General features: G+C 40.7%; 1 protein-coding gene across 1 annotated transcript; it reads left to right on the top strand.

Moving 5' to 3' along the window:
- Positions 1 to 63: 63 nt before the first annotated feature.
- LOC109909964 (pancreatic alpha-amylase) lies at positions 64 to 23,904 on the top strand. The gene is made up of 12 exons (XM_020509071.2): positions 64 to 202; positions 9,849 to 10,130; positions 12,150 to 12,347; positions 12,902 to 13,048; positions 20,009 to 20,215; positions 20,384 to 20,614; positions 21,341 to 21,474; positions 21,828 to 21,950; positions 22,028 to 22,127; positions 22,307 to 22,428; positions 22,774 to 22,899; positions 23,145 to 23,904. The coding sequence occupies exons 2-12, from the start codon at positions 10,125 to 10,127 to the stop codon at positions 23,335 to 23,337; spliced, it is 1,587 nt and encodes a 528-aa protein (XP_020364660.1). The 5' UTR covers positions 64 to 202; positions 9,849 to 10,124; the 3' UTR covers positions 23,338 to 23,904.
- Positions 23,905 to 24,136: the final 232 nt, after the last annotated feature.

Raw genomic sequence — 24,136 nt, forward strand, 5'->3', positions numbered from 1 at the left:
GCAGCAACAGATGGTGGTGTCAACGCTGTAGACTAGAGTAACACACTCCTGACGAGATGAGACAAACAAACAAGCAAACAAACACGGACTGTGAAAGATGCTGGTAGGCAAGAGACTGAGTCCGTCAACGTGGCTGTACCCTGCTGGCTGTACTCTGGATTCATGATGATTGGGGATTGCGCAAAGTGCACACTGGAGGAAGGTGAGCATTGTAATTAAAACAGATATTGTTTATTATTAAAATCACGTTTCTTGTATTGTCAGTTCCATGCACCGAGGTAAAGTGTTTCGATATTCGACGGATATTCGCTCTTTCAAACCTCAATAGCTTTCAAACCACTTGAGCCACAGACTCCAAATAAGTGTCATGATTTTGGAAAAATTGCGCACAACATTGCACAGGACTTATTTTCACGAATTAGACATTCATGTTCTAATAAACGTGTGGAAATGTGAGCAGCGTCTTGTATTCCTAGTTGAATTAGTTAGGGCGCGTGAACAAACTTTTTTACATTCAAATTTCAATAGCTCCTAGGTCGTGTGACTTCAAACAAGGTTCAGAATGTCCACTCAGTGGGTCTACACATTGCACACTGATGTTTGTCTACTTTCATCTCATGCTATTAGACTTAAATCTGTAAGCTTTGCAGGCCTTCATTTTACATGGGTGTTTAAAAAAAAACTTAAGTCAACAAATGTTCCATCCTCACAATAACTATTTTTCACATGGACACTAAAAACATATGCAAATGACTGTATGTGGAATGGATCAAGGACAGGAGAGGTGTTCAGAGGTGCTTAAAGGAAGGTGCACAGGTAGGCCTCATGAAAAACACTTTCATATGCTCTTTTTAATCACGGTAATAGGCAGTGATTTGTCAGTCACAGTGAGCTTGAAAACGTGAAATAACCTTTTATAGCATCACTTTCATATACTGTACATTAAGACAAATCCTTCTACTTGAGTATTAGAACGCAGTTGACAACCTGATAATGACTTGATATTTGAGTGCATTCACAAGCCACAACTTACAAAATGCAATATTGCATTTGAGGGTTTGTTTTTCTGATGGAAATAGTTATTTGATCCATGGCCTACTATTTCTAACTGGGGAAATATATTCCTACTTCTTTTGTGAGTAAAATCCTTTTTCCAAAATTGATTTAGGTACATTTTTGTGAAGAGGTATGAGGGTTGTGATATGGGTCATTTAATAGTAATATAATTTAAGGGATCAATACATTTCTATATTGCTTCCCCAGTATCTGCATGAACCATCAGGCCAAGTGTTTTTGGTTGACCCTGCTGGACAGAAAGAGAAGGGGGAATCGGAACACACTGCATTCCAAATCAGGTCTTAGTTATTCCATTGTACTGGATCTAATACATATTTGCATTTACATTCATAAGTGTAATACTTTTTTATGACATACTGTGAAAAACGATTGGCTGTTGGCTCTGTCACTTTCAGACATGCACAGAGCAGACTTGAACCACAGGGGTTCTCTGTAAAGAGAGAGTAATCCAAAAGGCACAGACACACCCCTTGATTTTCAATTGGCACAGTTGACCTGTATGTATTCTCTCCTGATTGGCTCGGTGGTGCACAGTCTGGCAGTCTGACTAAAGTGCCAGAGGTATGAGGAGAGACATCCTCCTTTGGATTTATGGGAACAAATATTTCCTGACACTTTGGATCATATTCTTGGACAGTTAGAAGACAAAATGCATCAATGCAAAAAAAATATGTATTACTAATTACTGTCAATGAGTAACCTCAACCTTGTGGGTCTATGGGTTTTTGGGCCAATAAAGTGCCAACTCAATTCTACCACTGACTAGTCTCTCATGCCCCTATGAACGGGGACTCAGGGCAATAGTTTTTAATCTAAACCTGACCTTATATACTGGGGTACACTAACCCCTAATTGGGGCTCTTTTCTTGACACACAGTAGCAGTTTACCAGATAAGTCAAGAAGAACAAAAAGTAGATTGTTGTAAGGGTGTATTACATCCTGTGCTGGCTCCATTGTCAAATCCATTCTGGATTCTGAGTGGTAAAATCATAGCTGAAAAATGCCTTTATGTATGTGTATACATTTTCCGCCAAACAGAACTGCCAAAGGGGGTGGAGTTGTAATCTACTGCAGAAACAGCCTGCAGAGTTCTGTCATGCTATCCAAGTCTGTGCCCAAACAGTTTGAGCTTCTAATTTTAAAAATCCACCTTTCTAGAAATAAGTCTCTCATTTTTGCCGCTTTGTACAGACCCTCCTCAGCCCCCAGCTGCGCCCTGGACACCATATGTGAATGAATTGCCCCCCATTTATCTTCAGAGTTTGTAATGTTAGGTGACCTAAACTGGGACATGCTTAACACCTCGGCCGTCCTACAATCTAAACTAGATGCCCTAAATCTCACCCAAATTATCATGGAACCTACCAAGTACAACCCTAAATCCGTATACTCAGGTACCCTCATAGATACCATACTGACCAACCTGTCCTCTAAATACACCTCTGCTGTCTTCAACCAGGATCTCAGCGATCACTGCCTCATTGCCTGCGTCAGTAATGGGTCCGCGGTCAAACGATCACCCCTCATCACAGTCAAACGCTCCCTAAAACACTTCAGCGAGCAGGCCTTTCTACTCGACCTGGCCCGGGTATCCTGGAAAGATATTGACCTCATTCCGTCAGTAGAGAATGCCTGGTTATTCTTTAAAAGTGCTTTCCTCACCATCAAAAAATGTAGAACCAGGAACAGATATAGCCCTTGGTTCACTCCAGACCTGACTGCCCTTGACCAGCACAAAAACATCCTGTGGCGTACTCCATTAGCATCGAATATCCCCCGAGATATGCAACTTTTCAGGGAAGTTAGGAACCAATATACACAGGCAGTTAGGAAAGCTAAGGATAGCTTTTTCAAACAGAAATTTACATCCTGTAGCACAAACTCCAAAAAGTTCTGGGACACTGTAAAGTCCATGGAGAAGGAGGAGGCTAGGAAACACTGTCACCATCGATAAATCTACGATTATCGAGAATTTCAATAAGCATTTTTCTAAGGCTGGGCTTGGTTTCCACCTGGCTACCCCTACCCCGGTCAACAGCTCTGCACCCCTCACAGCAACTTGCCCAAACCTCCCCCATTTCTCCTTCACCCAAATCCAGATAGCTGATGTTCTGAAAGAGCTGCAAAATCTGGACCCCTACAAATCAGCTGGGCTAGATAATCTGGACTCTCACTTTCCAAAATTATCCGCCGCAATTGTTGCAACCCCTATTACTATCCTGTTCAACCTCTCTTTCGTATCGTCTGAAATCCCCAAAGACCCAAACTGTTACAAACCTATATCTATCCTACCCTGCCTTTCTAAGGTCTTCGAAAGCCAAGTTAACAAACAGATCACCGACCATTTAGAATCCCACCGTACCTTCTCCGCTATGCAATCTGGTTACTAAGCTGGTTATGCGTGCACCTCAGCCACACTCAAGGTCTTAAACGATATCATAATCGCCATCAACAAAAGACAATACTGTGCAGCCGTATCCATCGACCTGGCCAAGGCTTTCGACTCTGTCAATCACAGCATTCTTATCGGCAGACTGAACAGCCTTGGTATCTCAAATGACTGTCTCGCCTGGTTCACCAACTACTTCTCAGAGTTCAGTGTGTCAAATGGGAAGGCCTGTTATCTGGACCTCTGGCAGTCTCTATGGGGATGCCACAGGATTAAATTCTCGGGCCGACTCTCTTCTCTGTATACATCAATAATTTAGCTCTTGCGGCAGGTGATTCTCTGATCCACCTCTATGCAAACGACACCATTCTGTATACTTCTGGCCCTTCTTTGGACACTGTGTTCACTCACCTGCAAACGAGCTTCAATGCCATACACCTCTCCTTCCGTGGCCTCCAACTGCTCTTAAATGCAAGTAAAACTAAATGCATGCTCTTCAACCGATCGCTGCCCGCATCTGCCCACCCGCATAGCATCACTACTCTGGACGGTTCTGACTTAGAATATGTGGACAACTACAAATACCTAGGTGTCTGATTAGACTGTAAACTCTCCTTCCAGACTCATATTAAGCATCTCCAATCCAAAATTAAATCTAGAATCGGATTCCTATTTCGCAACAAGGCATCCTTCACTCATGCTGCCAAACATATCCTCGTAAAACTGACGATCCTTGACTTTGGCGATGTCATTTAGAAAATTGCCTCCAACACTCAAATTGGATGCAGTCTATCACAGTGCCATCCGTTTCATCAACAAAGGCCCATATATTACCCACCCATCGCTTCATATTCGTCACCAAACCCACTGGCTCCAGGTCATCTATAAATCAAATCAAATCAAATGTATTTATATAGCCCTTCGTACATCAGCTGATATCTCAAAGTGCTGTACAGATACCCAGCCTAAAACCCCAAACAGCAAGCAATGCAGGTGTTGAATCACGGTGGCTAGGAAAATCTCCCTAGAAAGGTCTAAACCTAAGAAGAAAGAAACCTAGAGAGGAACCAGGCTATGAGGGGTGGCCAGTCCTCTTCTGGCTGTGCCGGGTGGAGATTATAACAGAACATGGACAAGATGTTCAAATGTTCATAAATGTCCAGCATGGTCAAATAATAATAATCACAGTAGTTGTCGAGGGTGCAGCAAGTCAGCACCTCAGGAGTAAATGTCAGTTGGCTTTTCATAGCCGATCATTAAGAGTATCTCTACCACTCCTGCTGTCTCTAGAGAGTTGAAAACAGCAGGTCTGGGACAGGTAGCACGTCCGGTGAACAGGTCAAGATTCCATAGCCGCAGGCAGAACAGTTGAAACTGGAGCAGCAGCAAGGCCAGGTGGACTGGAGACAGCAAGGAATCATCATGCCAGGTAGTCCTGAGGCATGGTCCTAGGGCTCAGGTCCTCCGAGAGAAAGAGAGAATTAGAGAGAGCATACTTAAATTCACACAGGACACCGGATAAGACAGGAGAAGTACTCCAGATATAACAAACTGACCCTAGCCCCCTGACACATAAACTACTGCAGCATAAATACTGGAGGCTGAGACAGGAGGGGTCAGGAGACACTGTGGCACCATCCGACAGGGCCAAAGAGGAAGGATATAAGTCCTTGTTAGGTAAAGCCCCGCCTTATCTCAGCTCACTGGTCACCATAGCATCAGCACCCACCCAAAGCACGTGCTCCAGCAGGGGTATATTTCACTGGTCACCCCAAAAGCCAATTCCTCCTTTTTTCCGCCTTTCCTTCCAGATCTCTGCTGCCAATGACTTGAACGAATTGAAAAAAATCACTGAAGCTGGAGACTCATATCTCCCTCACTATCCTTAAGCATCAGCTGTCAGAGCAGCTTACAGATCATTGCACCTGTACATAGCCCATCTGTAAATAGCATATCCAACTACCTCATCCCCATATTGTTGTTTATTTTATTTGTATACTCTCTTCTGCACATCTCACTCCAGTGTGTATTTACGAAATTGTAATTATTTCGCCACTACGGCCTATTTATTGCCTTACCTCCCTAATCTTACTTAATTTGCACACACTGTATATAGACTTTTGTATTGTGTTATTGACTGTACATTTGTTTATTGCATGTGTAACTCTGTGTTGTTGTTTGTGTCACATTGCTTTGCTTTATCTTGGCCAGGTCGCAGTTGTAAATGAGAGCTTGTTCTCAACTGGCCGACCTGGTTAAATAAAGGTGAAATAAAAAAATACTGTATGTGGGAATGTCTTATGTCCGTCCTACATGTAGTGTTGGTACATGGGATATTCCTCAACTGCATATATCATAAATTTATATTGTAAATAGAACTATTATGTTCAACAACTGACATTTTCAGATATTATTTTGACAAACACACTTTGGTGCTTACAATTTGTTCTCTATTTTCATAGATTTGGTGGGCACTGTCATCTGTGATCTTTGTGATATGACTTTCTTTAAGCACGCACTGATGAAACTGTCACTTAATATTTTTTTCTTAAAATCTACAAACGCTCTACAGTCGTGGCCAAACGTTTTGAGAATGACACAAATATTAATTTGCTGCTTCATTGTCTTCAGATATTTTGTCAGATATTACTGAAGTATAATTACAAGCATTTCATAAGTGTCAAAGGCTTTTATTGACAATTACATGAAGTTGATGCAAAGAGTCAATATTTGCAGTGTTGACCCTTCTTTTTCAAGACCTCTGCAATCCGCCCTGGCATGCTGTCAATTAACTTCTGGGCCATGTCCTGATTGATGGCAGCCCATTCTTGCATAATCATTGCTTGGAGTTTGTCAGAATTTGTGGGTTTTTGTTTGTCCTCCAGCCTCTTGAGGATTGACCACACATTCTCAATGAGATTAAGGTCTGGGGAGTTTCCTGGCCATGGACCAAAATATCGATGTTTTGTTCCCCGAGCCACTTAGTTATCACTTTTGCCTTATGGCAAGGTGCTCCATCATGCTGGAAAAGACATTGTTCGTCACCAAACTGTTCCTGGATGGTTGGGAGAAGTTGCTCTCGGGGGACATGTTGGTCCATTCTTTATTCATAGCTGTGTTCTTAGGCAAAATTGTGAGTGAGCCTACTCCCTTGGCTGAGAAGCAACCCCACACATGAATGGTCTCAGGATGCTTTACTGTTGGCATGACACAGGACTGATAGTAGCACTCACCTTGTCTTCTCCGGACAAGCTTTTTTCTGGATGACCCAAACAATCGGAAAGGGGATTCAGAGAAAATGACAGTACCCCGGTCTTCAGCAGTCCAATCCCCGTACCTTTTGCAGAATATCAGTCTGTCCCTAATGTTTTTCCTGGAGAGAAGTGGCTTCTTTGCTGCCCTTCTTGACACCAGGCCATCCTCCAAAAGTCTTTGCCTCACTGTGCGTGCAGATGCACTCACACCTGCCTGCTGCCATTCCTGAGCAAGCTCTGTACTGGTGGTGCCCCGATTCCACAGCTGAATCAACTTTAGGAGACAGTCCTGGCGCTTGCTGGACTTTCTTGGGCGCCCTGAAGCCTTCTTCACAACAATTGAACCGCTCTCCTTGAAGTTCTTGATGATCCGATAAATGGTTGATTTAGGTGCAATCTTACTGGCAATCTTAATATCCTTGCCTGTGAAGTCCTTTTTGTGCAAAGCAATGATGGCAGCACGTGTTTCCTTGCAGGTAACCATGATTGACAGAGGAAAAACAATAATTCCAAGCACCATCCTCCTTTTGAAGCTTGCAGTCTGTAATTCGAACTCAATCAGCATGGCAGAGTGATCTCCAGCCTTGTCCTCGTCAACACTCACACCTGTGTTAACGAGAGAATCACTGACATGATGTCCTTTTGTGGCAGGGCTGAAATGCAGTGGAAATGTTTTGGGGGATTCAGTTCATTTGCATGGCAAAGAGGGACTTTGCAATTAATTGCAATTCATCTGATCACTCTTCATAATATTCTGGAGTATATGCAAATTGCCATCATACAAACTGAGGCAGCAGACTTTGTGAAAATTAATATTTGTGTCATTTTCAAAACTTTTGGCCATGACTGTAAATGTATTCACTCTGTGATTGGGTTGGATCCTATATGCTACTTTTATTGTCCTGTAAATGGTTCAGTGCCTATAATTTAGGCTGTGTGTGGAATGGGGCATACAGGAAATGTCCTCTACTAATAAATTACTACTAGATTATAGTGATATGGAAAACAGCATACAAATTCGGCTTGTGTATTCATTTGCTTATAACTAATCATAATTCCATTATTTTTACATAAAAAAGAGAATACTTCAAAATGAGAAGATCCTGCCATGGAAAAGACGACTGGGCGGACATAAAGTGTAAAGGAGGGGAAATAACTCCCACCATGCAGCAGGACACCTTCAGCTGTGTGGTCTTTGTAATGCAGGTTTGATAGTTATATTTTCAGTAATGAATGGTTAGCTGTTATGTGACAATTAGGTCAAAAACTCTATTGCTCTGAACTTCTCCAACATCCCCTCCCAAATTGATATGGAACCTTCAAAAACACATGGAGCAACTGCGAAAAGAAATGGCTGAGGATATACAAAAAATGTCTGGTATGTAATGATATTTAATTCAAAGTAAATGTAAATTCTTTATTTTTATGTAGTTGTGTGGGACAGCCATATGTTCACTTCATGACTATGATTTCAGAGTTCAACAAAGCCAACAACTGCTTCATGTGTGCCACTGATAAAGAACATGGATGTGGCCCAAAGACTGACTGGGTTAGTAATTTTATTTAACATGTTTATAATATTTTGACAACAGCGACAGCATGTAAGACAATTTATGATATAACACAATGGATGGCTAATTTGTCATACTGCATTGATATTTGATATTATTTACAATGTGTTACACTTTGTTTTGTTTTGATTGAATGTTTTGCATGCCAACGGTGGTTCCATGTGCTGTGCCTAGGAATGAAGACAAAAGAGTTCAACAGAGTAAAGAACACAAACTGGAAGTGCAGTCTTTGTTGTTGAAAATGTATGCTATACCCCATCCACACTGAAGAGGCTCTGACATGTACATCAACCAGGGATAAAGAGAAAGTTAACACGGTGAAATGTTTCATACTTAATTGAAGTTAAGTGTCTGTTGACATGTTGGAAAAGCTTAAAGGTCTACAATTTGTTTAATTTGTCAATATTATATTTGTATTAATTGATTTACTGGCCACCATTACTGTGGTTACATGTTCAGTATATGTATTGACCAGTAAACCCACTGCAGCCTACCTCACCAGCTCACTCTCCATCCCTGTTCAGTATATGTATTGACCAGCCTACCTCACCAGCTCACTCTCCATCCCTGCTTTGGACAATTAATAGCATGACTCTCGTACTTTGCCCTTTTCCTTTATGGTTGATATTAACGACGAAATGAGATATTATCTGTCTCTCTCCTATTGTTAAATACTGTGGAAAAATACAAATAAATATGAAAATAAGTACTTAGAACTACCAATTATTGTAGATAAATATTAAAGAAAAGGGCAAACACAACACTGGACTGAACCCCCTAATTGTCAAACTAATAATAATGTACAACAATATAGAAGATACATGACCAGAGGTTATGCAATATGGGTGTATATCCACTGCATGCTTCTTAGGTGTGTAATTGACATGACCAAGGAGCTATTGCAATTTTGAAACTATGAAAAATGTGCGTTACACTGTATGATTTTACAGTACACAAACAAGAGTGTGCAATATAGAAGGGCAGTCAGCGGACATTAGGTCACATGACCAAGGAGCTATTGAAATTCTAAATGTTGAAAAATTCATGTAAAACCACGTGAGATGAAAATGGACAAACTAAAGGGTGTGCAATGTGTAGGGCCACTGAGTGGACATTCTGAACCTTGTTTAAAGTCACCAGGTCACATGACCAAGGAGCTATTGAAATTCTACATTTACATTTTTGGGGTGTAAAACCATGTGAGATAAAAGTGGGCAAGGGTAGACAAGGGTAGACAGTGGACATTCTGAACCTTGTTTGAAGTCACTAGGTCACATGACCAAGGAGCTATTGAAATTCTACATTTTGAAAAATTATTTTAAATTCTTGTGAGATTGAAAATGGACAAACTAAAGGGTGTGCAATGTGCGTCTATGCCATCGGGTTAGCTACAACCAGTGTTGAAAGTGTTTGGAGTAATGGTTTAAAAGCTATTGAAATTTGAAAAATGTAATTTGTCACTATGTTGACGGTCCCTAACTGTTGTTGGTGGACGTGAGGAAAGCTACAGGCGAATATCCCACCTGAAACTGTTTTTACCTCTGTGTTCCATGCAGATAATCAGTCATCCATTCATATCTTAAGCACCTATATATGGTATTCGCAATGTATGGTAGCGTTTGCATGACTTGCAACTACTGGTAGAGATACTGACCCGGGTATCTTGGTTACTGCCCTGCCCAACGAGGGTGCCTGATCTGTGGGCTTCAGAAGAGGAACAGCTCCCTGCTTTAAGGGCCTGTTATAAACAAACCCCTTCAAATGCTGCACAGACTGGCTGTGTTGTCTGAGAAGCAGCTTGCAACTGGACTGCATGGATCTGATGAGCAAACATGAAGGTGAGCCATTTAGAACTATAGGCTACTGCAGATGTGGTATTGAATGAGATACTAACACACTAGTTAGAAATATCTGGTGTGACAGGCCTTTACCACTGCCAAAAATTGTGAACAGACCAACTAGTATCCTTTGCAAATGAATGATTATTTTTCTTGATTTGATGTTTTCTATTGCATTGACACATTTGTTCAATCATTCCCATGTAATTGGTTGTAGGACTTATATTCGTGTTCGTGGGGTTTCCTTATCTCACGTTGAGGTTTCACTACAGGCCTTATGGCTGCAGCAACTTTGTCTGTAAAATGTCCCAATTTTGACTAAACGTAATATTTGCAAGACAAGGTGGGATCTTTTTTTGTCGCTGAAATGGATTATGCGACAATTGCGGTGGCAACGCTTTTGTGCGGATTTGTTCATATAAAAACCATCACGCGATGTTTCATGTTACCACCACGTGGAAAAAACATGCAGCGTTTATAGACAGATGGAATACATTATGAACTTTATAACTTATTTCGTGACTTAATTTATGGTGGTTAGGTGCACGGCAATGAGCTTCATTCACATTTCCACTAAATATCGAGGGTGGGCTATTTGAATTATGCTGGTGACATCGGTGCTTGGCTACCAATAATAAAATAGAAGTGATGGCTGATGGCGATATTGAGTCGTTTCATTTGATTGTCCAAGTGAATGCATGCAGATGGCTATACACTTTTATCCGCTGTGGATCGGTTCGTGAATAAACAGTTTTCATTCAGGCTCCAAAGACATATATTTCCTCCTAAATTCGATTGAATGAAAAGGCGGAAAAATACGGAAAATATGACTACTTGGTGATACAACATTTTCCACCAGCATGTGGAAAATGCCTAGTCCCGGATATTACGTTCAGTCAATCAGGTTGCTGAAGTCTGTTGTTTACCCCTGGCTGAACTAGGGAAGCATTAGCCATAGCACGGTGATGGAAAATTGTGCTTTATAAAGAACGTATGCATATTTCCCTTTTTTTTTAAATATATTTTTGTCTTCTCGCCATTAAATCGAGTTAAGGAGGTAATCGTCATCTTTGCAGCCTGAATAGAGAATGGTTTATGTACAAACCGGTCCACAGGGGAAACGAGTGTATAGCTCATATGCATGCATTCCCTTTGTACAGTAAGATAAGACAACTTAATATCGCTATCTGCCAGCCTTTTTATCTATATCAGTTTTTGTGACAAAACCATTGGTAGAGTTGAAAATGGAAATCAATTTAACTTAGATTTTTTTTATTGCATACATGGGAACTTAACCACAAAAGTGTGTATGTATTTATTTTAATGTTTTTTTGTAATTATTATAATAAAAAAATTTTTTTATTGCTCTTACTGCACCTGGTATTCCCATGTGGTCATCGTACCAGTACTATCATATTTTTTTTACCCGTTTTCTCCCCGAATTTGATCCCTTGGCTCATCTCTGTAACTCCTCAATGGGCTCGGGAGAGGCGAAGGTCGAGCCATGTGTCCATCGAAACATGACCCACCTGGTCGCCTACTTCTTATCACACTGCTCGCTTGACCAGGATGTCAGCCGCACCAATGTGTCGGAGGAAACACAGTTCAACTGACGACCGGAGTCAGCTTGCAGGTGCCGGCCCTGTCACAAGGAGTCGCTAGAGCATGATGTGCCAACAAAAGCCCCACCGGTCAAACCATTCACTACCCCGGACAGCACTGGGCCAATTGTTCGCAGACCAATGGGGCTCCCGGTCACAGCCGGTTGTGCGGTGCAGTGCTTTTGACCGCTGCGCCACCCAGGACCAAAAGTTTTTTTTTAAATGTATACTGCATTATCACTCACAGCCTTTTATACACAACAAGTCAGTGTTGATGAACACACCTCTGGAGGGAACATTTGCATATAGTTTTTATACAGATTTTAGAATATTCACATGAAAATCTCTTTCGCCAGTTGGATGGAAACCTAGGTATTGTAATCAATTAATCATTCACTTGTGTCATTGCTTCCACCAGGTAAAAGCTAAACTATGTGGCTGCCTGTTGGCCCTGGGTCTTGGAGTAGGCCTCTCCCAGTACCAGTCTAAAAGTCACACAAAGCATCACATCCAGCAGGGCAGGTCAACCATAGTCCACCTGTTTGAGTGGCGCTGGAATGACATAGCTGAAGAGTGTGAGCGATATCTGGGACCCAATGGATTTGATGGAGTGCAGGTCGGCTCATGTGTTTTTCTACCAGGCAACAGTACAGTAAAATCACATTGTATTTCTGTTGGAAGACCGCTTCTACTTTTAAAGTCTATTACACCATTTAGGTATAAGATCTGATGACCCAGCCTCCACTGTTAACACTACTGATAATATAGATAATATGTACATACAGTATAGATGCACATCAATGGAGGCTGCTGAGGGGAGGACTGCTCATAATAATGGCTGGAATGGAGTCAATGGAATAGTATCAACCACTTGTGTTTGGTACCATTCCATTAACTCCATTCCAAACATTAAGATAAGCCGTCTTCCCTTCAGTAGCCTCCACCGCTGGAATGGAATAAATGGAACAGTATCGAACACATCAAACATGGAAACCACGTTTGACTCCGTTCCATTCATTCCATTCCAGCCATTACAGTGAGCCCGCCCTCCAATAGCTCCTCTCACCAGCCTCCACTGATGCACATGCACAGTAGGTATTCTTCATAGAAACTGACTGATAAGTGATACATTTTACAGACTATATTCTTCATAGAAATGTCTTGTACTAGATCTCCCCTCCCAGTGAGAACGTGGTGGTGACTAAACCATGGAGACCGTGGTGGGAGAGGTACCAGCCAGTCAGCTACAACCTCTGTTCCCGCTCTGGAACCCAACAGGAGCTCCGAGACATGGTCTGCAGGTGCAACAATGTCGGGGTAATGATGATGGAACAGGATTCCTTTGAATTCATTTATAGAAGGAAAAATGGACAAGGTTATATACATTTTGAGAAAGATGTCTCGGCTTAATCATTTCTCATCTCATTTGTTATCATCTCATTGGTTATGCAATGGGTTATTGCATAATGGGTTATGCAATGGATTGCTTGAGAGGAGACATAATTTAACTCATTTGTACGAGAGGGATGTACCAAATTTCTGTTTTAATTGTTAAGGAAGGAAGGAACAGGACTGCCTACAGATACTGCATGCGTTTTGACCTCATTGTGTAAATATATTTGAATAGTGTGAACGAGAGCCTTAAATTAAGACAACATGTAGTATTCACACCATCTGACTTTTTCCACATTTTGTTGTGTTACAGCCTGAATTTAAAATGGATTAAATTGAGATTTTGTGTCACTAACCTACACACAATACCCCATAATGTCAAAATTGAATTATGTTTTTAGATTTTCTTTTACAAATTCATTAAAAATAAAAAGCAGAAATTTGTCAATAAGTATTCAACCCATTTGTTATGGCCTAAATAATTTCAGGAGTAAAAATTTGCTTAACAAGTAAGTTGCATGGACTGCAATAATAGTACTTAACAGGATATTTGAATGGCTACCTCATCTCTGTACTTCACACATACAACTATCTGTAAGGTCCCTCAGTCGAGCAGTGAATTTTAAACACAGATTCAACCACAATGGCCAGGGAGGTTTTCCAATGCCTCGCAAGGAAGGGCACCTATTGGAAAGAAGGGCACCCATTGGTACAGTAGATGGGTAAAACAGACATTGAATATCCCTTTGAGGATGGTGACCTTATTATTTACACTTTGGATGGTATATCAACACACCCAGTCAATACAAAGACACAGGTGCCCTTCCGAACTCCTTGTCGGAGAGGAAGGAAACCGCTCAGGGATTTCACCATGAGGCCAATGGTGATTTGAAAACTTTTGGAACCTCCCATCCCGGATCCGGGATAATTGTCATCAACTACGCTAAATAGCATAGCGCAACGGTCAAATAATCTTACTAGAAAATATTCAAATTCATGAAATCACAAGTGAAATATAGCGACACACAGCTTATCCTTTTGTTAATCACCCTGTCGTCTCAGATTTTGAAATTATGCTTTACAGCGAAAACAATACAAGTGTTTGTGCAATTTTATCGATATACCAACAAAACATTATGTACACCTAGCGGCAGGTAACTTGGTCACGAAAATCAGAAAAGCAATCAAATTAATTGTTTACCTTTGATCTTAGGATGTTTTCACTCACGAGACTCCCAGTTAGACAGCAAATGTTCCTTTTGTTCCATAAAGATATTTTTTATATCCAAATACCTTCGTTAGTTTGATGCATTATGCCCAGGAATCCACCGGAAATAGCGGTCACGACAACGCAGGCAAAAAATCCAAATAATATCCATAATATCGACAGAAACATGTCAAATGTTTTTTTAATCAATCCTCAAGGTGTTTTTCAAATATCTATTCGATAATATATCAACCGGGACAGTTGGCTTTTCACTAGGACCGGGAGGAAAAATGGCTACCTCTCTGTTTTGCGCAAAAATCACACTGAGAGCCAACAACTGACCACTTACGCAATGTGGACGTTTACGCTCATTCTTCAAAATAAAGGCCTGAAACTACGGCTAAAGGCTGTAGACACCTTAGGGAAGCCACAGAAAAGGGAATCTGGTTGGTCAATAGGGATGCATAGGAACACAGAGGTTTCAAAATAAGAGTCTCTTCCCGATTGGATTTTTCTCAGGCTTTCGCCTGTACTATCATTTCTGTTATACTCACAGACAATATTTTTACAGTTTTGGAAACTTTAGAGTGTCTTCTATCCTAAGCTGTCAATTATATGCATATTCTAGCATCTGGTCCTGAGAAATAGGCCGTTTACTTTGGGAACGTTATTTTTCCAAAAATAAAAATAGTGCCCTCTAGCTTCAAGAGGTTGTGATAAGAGAGAACTGAGGATGGATCAACAAAATTATAGTTACTCCACAATACTAACTAAATGACGGATTGAAAAAAAGGAAGCCTGTACAGAATAAAAAATATTCCAAAACTTCTATCTTTTTTTGCAATAAGGCACTAAAGTAAAACCGCAAAAAATGTGGCAAAGAAATTAACTTTCTCCTCAATACAAAGAGTTGTTTGGGGCAAATCCAACACATCACTGAGTACCATTCTTCATATTTTCAAGTTTGGTGGTGGCTGCATCATTTTATGGGTATGCTTTTCATTAGCAAGGAATAGAAAGGTTTTTTTTTGATAAAAAGAAACAGAATAGAGCTAAGCACAGGCAAAATCATAGAGGAAAACCTGGTTCAGTGTGCTTTCAACAGACACTAGAAGACAAATTAACCTTTCAGCAGGACAATAACCTAAAACACAAGGCCGTATACAGTTGAAGTCAGAAGTTTACATACACCTTAGCCAAATACATTTAAACTCAGTTTTTCACAATTCCTGACATTTAATCCTAGTAAAAATTCCATGTCTTAGGTCAGTTAGGATCACCACTTTATTTTAAGAATGTGAAATGTTAGAATAATAGTATAGAGTGATTTATTTCAGCTTTGATTTATTTCATTACATTCCCAGTGGGTCAGAACTTTACATACACACAATTAGTATTTGGTAGCATTGCCTTTAAATTGTTTAACTTGGGTCAAACATTTCGGTAGCTTTCCACAAGCTTCCCACAATAAGTTGGGTGAATTTTGGCCCATTCCTCCTGACAGAGCTGGTGTGAGTCAAGTGTGTTGGCCTCCTTGCTCACACACTCTTTTTCAGTTCTGCCCACACATTTTCTATAGGATTGAGGTCAGGGCTTTGTGATGGCCTCCCCAATACTTTGACTGTGTTGTCCTTAAGCCATTTTGCCACAACTTTAGAAGTATGCTTGGGGTCATTGTCCATTTGGAAGACCCATTTGCAACCAAGCTTTAACTTCCTGACTGATGTCTTGAGATGTTGCTTCAATGTATCCACATAGTTTTCCTACCTCATGATGCCATCTACTTTGTGAAGTGCACCAGTCCCCCCTGCAGCTGAGGGGGTGCTTCACAATTGGGATGGTGTTCTTCAGCCTCCCCCTTTTTCCGCCAAACATAACAAAGGTCATTATGTCCAAACAGTTATTTTTTTGTTTCATCAGACCAGAGGTCATTTCTCCAAAAAGTACGATCTTTGTCCCCATGTGCAGCTGCAAACCGCAGTCTGGCTTTTTTATGGCAGTTTTGGAGCAGTGGCTTCTTCCTTGCTAAGCAGCGTTTCAGGTTATGTCGATATAGGACTCGTTTTACTGTGGATATAGATACTTTTGTACCTGTTTCCTCCAGCATCTTCACAAGGTACTTTGTTGTTGTTCTGTGATTGCTTTGTACTTTTCACACCTAAGTACGTTCATCCATAGGAGACAGAACGTGTCTCCTTCCTGAGCGGTATGACGGCTGCGTGGTCCCATGGTGTTTAAACTGGCTCACTATTGTTTGTACAGATGGACTTGGTAGCTTCAGGCATTTGGCAATTGCTCCCAAGGATGAACCAGACTTGTGGAGGTCTACAATTTTTTTCTGAAGTCTTGGCTGATTTCTTTTAATTTTCCCATGATGTCAAGCAAAGAGGCACTGAGTTTGAAGGTAGGCCTTGAAATACATCCACAGGTACACCTCCAATTGACTCAAATGTTGTCAATTAGCCTATCAGAAGCTTATAAAGCCATGACATCATTTTCTAGAATTTTCCAAGCTGTTTAAAGGCACAGTCAACTTAGTGTATGTAAACTTCCGACCCACTGGAATTGTGATACAGTGAATTCTAAGTGAAATATTCTGTCTGTAAACAATTGTTGAAGAAATTACTTGTGTCATGCACAAAGTAGCTGTCCTAACCAACTTGCCAAAACTATAGTTCGTTAACAAGAAATTTGTGGAGTGGTTGAAAAACGAGTTTTAATGTCTCCAACCTAAGTTTATGTAAACTTCCAACTTCAACTAAATACACTGGAGTTGCTTACCAAAACGTAATGAATTTTTCCTGAGTGGTCTAGTTACAGTTTTGATTGAAATCGGCTTGAAAATTATATGGCAAGACTTGGAAATGACTGCCTAGCAATGATCAACAACCAACTTGCCAGTGCTTGAAGAATTTCAAAACAAATATGTGGAAATGATTTACCCAGACTTACCCAGAAAGACTGACCGCTATAATCGCTGCCAAAGGTTATTTTAAACATGTATAGACTCCAGGGTGTGAATACTTATGTAAATGAGCTATTTCTGTATATTCATTTTTCCAAACATTTGCAAAAATGTCTAAAACATGTTTTCACTCTGTCATTATGGGGTATTCTGTGTAGCTGGGTGAGAATTTGTATTTACACTGAGTAATAATATAAATGCAACAATTTCAATGATTTTATTGAGTTACAGTTCATAAAACGAAATCGGTCAATTGAAATAAATTCATTAGGCCCTAATCTATAGATTTCACATGACTGGGAATACTGATATGCATCTGTTGGCAACAGATACCTGAAAACCAGTCAGTATCAGGTGTGACCACCATTTGCCTCATGCAGCGTGACACATCTCCTTTCGCATAGAGTTGATCAGGCTGTTGATTGTGGCCTCTGGAATGTTGTCCCGATCCTCTCCAATGGCCGTGCGAAGTTGCTGGATATTGGCAGGAACTGGAATACACGTAAATCCAAAGCCTCCAAAACCTGCTCAACGGGTGACATTTCTGGTGAGTATGCAGAGCATGGAAGAACTGGGACATTTTTAGCTTCCAGCAATTGTGTACAAATCCTTGAGACATGGTGAAAAGTTAGGTGACGGCGTTGAATGAATGGCACGACATTGGACCTCAGGATCTCATCACGTTATACTAGTTACATGTCCAAAATTATAATCAGTAACGTAACTTTCGGATTACCCAAACTCATTAACGTAATCTGATTACATTCAGTAACTTTTAGATTACTTTCCCCTTAACAGGCATTAGAAGAAGACAAAAATGTATGTCACCAATTAAACAACATCTATTGCAGGATACATTAATGTTAAAGTTCATATAGCAGGCCATATATGGATGTTACATTTTACTTTATGGGTTGGTTATGTAGGCTTCTTCTAACCCATCGCTTTCTACTACATTTAATAATACGATTCAATTATATCTTTACATTAAAAACCAAAGTCTTTCAGAATTCCAGTCATTCCAATAAATGTTGTACCCCTTCATCTTCAAAAATAGGACTTGGAAATATGGAAGTATACATTAGCCAAATTGTTTTACCTGAGCATAACCCCAGAGCTAAGGACTTATTAGCCAGGCCTACTCTGTTTATGATTTTGTCGTTATGGAGGACTGATTGGGCTCATCGATTTGAGTTGAAAAATAATTGTTGTGCTCGTGGAATGGCATGCTTTGAGCACGACTGCAAAGGGCTATTTACATGTTAAAAATGAATGCCATATGCTGTATTTGCTATAGGCTTATTGTTTACCTTTTTGTTGGTGACACTTTGATATCTTGATAATGCACCTATTTAAAGGGCACATTTACAGATGAAGCAATAACAAAACGGTCGACCCGCCTCTGTTTTGGTAAAACGCTGAGGAATGGGCCTGGAGAAATGTAACCACTCTCAGATGAATAGACAGAGCTATGGATGCAAGGACTGACCTTCCATTATATCAAAATTATGGTTTTAACCAAGTTATGAGGCTATACATTGTTTGTTTACATTTACAATGTTTACAAACATGTGTTATATATATATATATATATATATACACAGTGCCTTGCGAAAGTATTCGGCCCCCTTGAACTTTGCGACCTTTTGCCACATTTCAGGCTTCAAACATAAAGATATAAAACCTTATTTTTTTGCGAAGAATCAACAACAAGTGTGACACAATCATGAAGTGGAACGACATTTATTGGATATTTCAAACTTTTTTAACAAATCAAAAACTGAAAAATTGGGCGTGCAAAATTATTCAGCCCCCTTAAGTTAATACTTTGTAGCGCCACCTTTTGCTGCGATTACAGCTATAAGTCGCTTGGGGTATGTCTCTATCAGTTTTGCACATCGAGAGACTGAAATTTTTTCCCATTCCTCCTTGCAAAACAGCTCGAGCTCAGTGAGGTTGGTTGTAGTCTGCGTTTGTGAGGCTGGTTGAGCGTACTGCCAAATTCTCTAAAGCAACATCGGAGGCGGCTTATGGTAGAGAAATTAACAATACATTATCTGGCAACAACTCTGGTGGACATTCCTGCAGTCAACATTTTTCCTTTCCTGCAGTCAACCAAATGTACGCTCCCTCAAAACGCGAGATATCTGTGGGTTTGTGTTGTGTGGCTAAACTGTGCATTTTAGAGTGGCCTTCTATTGCCCCCAGCAGAAGGTGCATTTGTTATAGTGATCATGCTGTTTTATCAGCTTCTTGATATGCCACACTTGTCAGGTGGATGGATTATCTTGGAAAATGAGAAATTCTCACTAAAAGGGATCTAAACAAATTTGTGCATTTTGTGCATATGGAACATTTCTTATTTCAGCTCATGAAACATGGGACCAACACTTTACATCTTTCTATTTTTGTTCAGACTGTAACACAAGAAAATGTGGAATACGTCATTGGGTGTGGAATACTGAAGGCACTGTATAAGATATGAATAATATTTAAATATAAAGTTCTGGTGTGAATTTCAGGTATGCATGTGGATGTGAACACTTGCAGGTGGGAGCACGGCTGCACTGTACTAAATGCCTTTAGGTCTCTCATTGTAGGTCCATTAAAATAGCATGAACTACAGCCATGAATGGATGTAATATCCGTTTGAATAGTGAAAAACATTTGTGCATCAGTATTAGTGTAGTTATGAACACATCTCCCTCTGCAGGTGAAGATCTATGCAGACGTGGTCATTAATCACATGTGTATGTCTGGCGCGGGCGAGGGGGAGGGCAGACACCGTTCGACCTGTGGCTCATACTTCAATGCCAGCAAGAGGGAGTTCCCATCTGTGCCCTACTCCGCTTCCCACTTCAACGATGACAAATGCACCACCAGCAGCAGAAATATTGAGACTTACCAAGACATTTATCAGGTATTATTTCAGAGAGAAAATAAGAAGCATAACTCCTTGTAAATACCACTAGACACTGATGGAGACGTATTGTGTTCTCTCTCTGCAAACTTCTTTAAAAAAAATAATGTAATGTAATATAAACCCAGAGATCATACACTGTATTGCTTTGGCATTTCAACCCACCAGGTGCGTAACTGTCGTCTGCTAGGTCTTCTGGATCTGGCGCAGGACAAGGAGCATGTGAGGGAGAGGATAGTGGACTACATGAACAGACTGGTGGATATGGGTATAGCAGGTTTCAGGGTGGACGCAGGTAAACACATGTGGCCTGAGGACCTGAAGAACATCTACAGCAGACTTCACAACCTCAACACCACCTGGTTCACACAGGGATCCAGACCACTCATTTACCAAGAGGTGGGATTGAGAAATGTCCATATGTTGATTTATTGTTGTCACGTTCTGACCTTAGTTCCTTTGTTTTGTCTTTTGTTTTAGTATGGTCAGGGCGTGAGTTGGGTGGGTTGTCTATGTTAGTTTGTCTATGATTTTCTATTTCTGTGTGTGGCCTGGTATGGTTCTCAATCAGAGGCAGCTGTCAATTGTTCCTGATTGAGAACCATATTTAGGTAGCCTGTTTTCCATTGTGTTTTGTGGGTGGTTATTTTCAGTCTTAGTGTGTCTGCACCAGACAGAACTGTTTCGGTTGTATCTTTGTTGTTTGTTATTCAGTGTTCAGTTTTTTTATTAATTAAGATGAACATTTACCACGCTGCGCTTTGGTCCTCACCTTCTTCCACCGACGACAGCCGTTACAATTGTACTTGTATTAAGTATTTAAGTAGGCTATGTATTCTGTTGTTTTGGCCTGAATGGGATCAATTTTGATTGCTTCCAATATGTTTTATGTACTGTGATTTGTCCAACATGCAGGCTAGTCTAGCAAATATTTTTTATATATATATATATATATACTTTTTGTCATGCGTTTCCTGTAAGTGTCAATTAAACATTAATGCTGCATATTTAGGAATTTATTCTGACACTGAAGCTGTAGGTCTACTGGGGGCACCACATTTACTTGTGGGATTTAGCAAAAACACTACATATCCAACAGCAACACATTCCCATTTTCTCTTCAAGGTTATCGACCTCGGTGGCGAGCCGATAAAAGCGACAGAATACTCTGGACTGGGCCTTGTCACAGAGTTCAAGTATGGTACTATGCTGGGTTCTGTCATCCGCAAGTGGAACCAAGGGAAACTCTCTGACCTCAAGTATGATATAGCATGCCTCCCAAATGGCACCATATTCACTATATGCCCTATGTTCCCTGCTGGTCAAATCTAGTGTATTATGAATGGAATATGGTACCATTTTGGGGGGGGAACACACTTTACAACATATTGCCATGGTCTAAGTATATAAATATGGCAGATTGTATATCAGAACATTCTCAAATATATGTTGAACCCTCCGCATTAATGACTAAAGTATATTGTCTAGGTTACTACGTAACCCTGGTTTTCTGATGGAGAGAACAAAACATCACTGATGAGAACCAGCTTGTGATACTGTGAGAATTCAGACTATTCTGAGGTGAAAATTAGCTTCTAGTCTGTTGTTTCAGGACGTGTGGTGAGAGCTGGGATCTGCTGCCCTCAGGCGAGGCATTGGTGTTTGTGGATAACCATGACAACCAGAGAGGGCACGGTGCAGGAGGGGCCTCCATCCTCACCTTCTGGGAGCCCAGGTTGGGACAAATACTGTAGAATCTGATTATAGATGTTGTATAAGTATAGACAAATGATTTCTATCATATATCCTCAGAATGTATAAAATGGCCGTGGCTTTCATGCTGGCCCATCCCTATGGAGTTACGAGAGTGATGTCAAGCTACCGGTGGGATCAACATGTTGTGGATGGGAAGGTATGCTTTTGACAGTCTAAAACTATATAAAGAAAGGTTCTGGTGACTTAAACTGTTAAACCGCAACACTAGATCCGCAACACTAGATCTTAAACCTCTCACATTGTGTATGACTATGGTCAATGTGACCGCTCGCCTCACGGTTGGGCTGTTCGTCTTGCTACCTGTCTGTCTGTCAGGACCAGAATGATTGGATAGGTCCTCCCAGCTTCCCTGATGGCTCCACCAAGCCTGTCCCCATACAGCCAGACGGCAGCTGTGGGGAGGGCTGGGTGTGTGAACACAGATGGCCCACAATCAGGTGACAGTTTACACCTCCAGATCTCAGTCAGTCAATCATGTTGAATAGTATTGTGTTGACCTACTGTAAAGGGTAACACTTTATTTGAAGGGTACTTTAACAAGGACTTCGTTCGTAAGCAATGTGTAAAGCATTCTTTTAAAAAGCATGTAAGCGTCTCAAAAATGTGGATGTTGACATAAGCATCTTATGAAAGTGTTATATGAAGTTTTAATGTAGGTCCCCTTCGAACAAAGCGTTGTCCATCCAGTAATGTGAGTATTTTGGCCTGGTCAATGTACAGTTATTTTGTATGTGTGCTTGATGGTGATTATTATTTTGCCCAACTGCTCTCTCTCCTTGTAGAAATATGGTGATGTTCCGTAATGTTGTCGATGGAGAGCCCTTGTCTAACTGGTGGGACAATGGGGGTAACCAGATAGCTTTTGGACGAGGCAACCAAGGCTTCATAGTTATCAACAATGATAACTGGTACGTTTCACCTTATGGAAGAAGTTGTAGATAAAACATTAGCATATATTTAAATGAATGCCATTAATTCATTTGTTAGAGGACATTTTGATGGTCCATTTTTGATCGGAAGAGAAGCACTGTTTGACGGAATTGACAATTACTAATAAGATGATCTCTGAATGGGTAAGGAAATCAATTCCATAACCTAGTAGTCATCCTACAGTACTTGTTTGTAACACTTTGAGCTATTTCCTATTATTCAGTTCCCTGGATGTGACGCTGTACACCGGCCTTCATAGAGGAACCTACTGTGATGTCATCTCCGGTCAGAGGTCAGGGGGGCGTTGCTCGGGGAAACAGGTGACCGTTGGAGGGGACGGGAGAGCACACTTCACCATCAGCGCCTCTGACCTGGACCCTGTCATAGCCATTCACACGCACTCTAAGCTAGAGTAGGAGCTAATAACACTGCACTTTATACCACACTGTGATATTATAGTGTGTGTATCATTACTGTATTTCAAGTGGTCTTTCTATCGAGGTTTGGAAAAATGATGATTAAGAAATAAGGCACGAAGGGGTGTGGTATATGGCCAACATGTGGTATATTGGCTGTATACCACAAACCCCCAAGGTGCCTTATTGCTATTGTAAACTGGTTACCAATGTAATTAGAGCAGTAAAAATACAATGTTGTCATACCCATGGTATACGGTCTGATATACCACGGCTGTCAGCCAATCAGTATTCAAGGCTCGAACCGCCCAGATTATACTACAGTGGTGTACTGAGATATAGAAATGTCATGTGTTATTATGGCTCATCAATTTGGGTCGTGAAATGCAAACAACAGCTGTGTAAAAACATCATCAATGTTAATTTCATGTCAGATGTGATCATGCACTATAGATTCTGCATGACTCTTCAAATGTAGCGCTAATATACATACATTTACATTCATTATATACTGTATGTATGTGTTCTCATTTGTCAAATACAATTAAACGTCCAGTTGGAAATATATCAAGTTCCGTTTGTATTTTTACTGACAACTCTCATGTAGTTTTTCTAAAGCTACCTGGCCATGGCACAATGACGACATAACCAGTTTTACAACCCCTCCTAATATTGCTGATGTGGCTTCACATAGTGTGTAAAGAGAACCCAGCTAACTCTAGAGAGTACTCTTGTAATCAGTTTAACAAGACTTTCCTGGAGCAAATCTGTCAATTCCAAGGTGTGCTTATTCATTATC

Source organism: Oncorhynchus kisutch, linkage group LG18, assembly GCF_002021735.2.
Source record: "Oncorhynchus kisutch isolate 150728-3 linkage group LG18, Okis_V2, whole genome shotgun sequence".
NCBI classification, from domain to species: Eukaryota; Metazoa; Chordata; class Actinopteri; order Salmoniformes; family Salmonidae; genus Oncorhynchus; species Oncorhynchus kisutch.

Excerpts from the sequence above, each read along its gene's own strand:
- LOC109909964 (XM_020509071.2), top strand. Across the intron at positions 12,348-12,901 it reads ATGGATTTGATGGAGTGCAG|ATCTCCCCTCCCAGTGAGAA; the intron begins GTCGGCTCATGT and ends GTCTTGTACTAG. Across the intron at positions 21,475-21,827 it reads GGGAAACTCTCTGACCTCAA|GACGTGTGGTGAGAGCTGGG; the intron begins GTATGATATAGC and ends CTGTTGTTTCAG.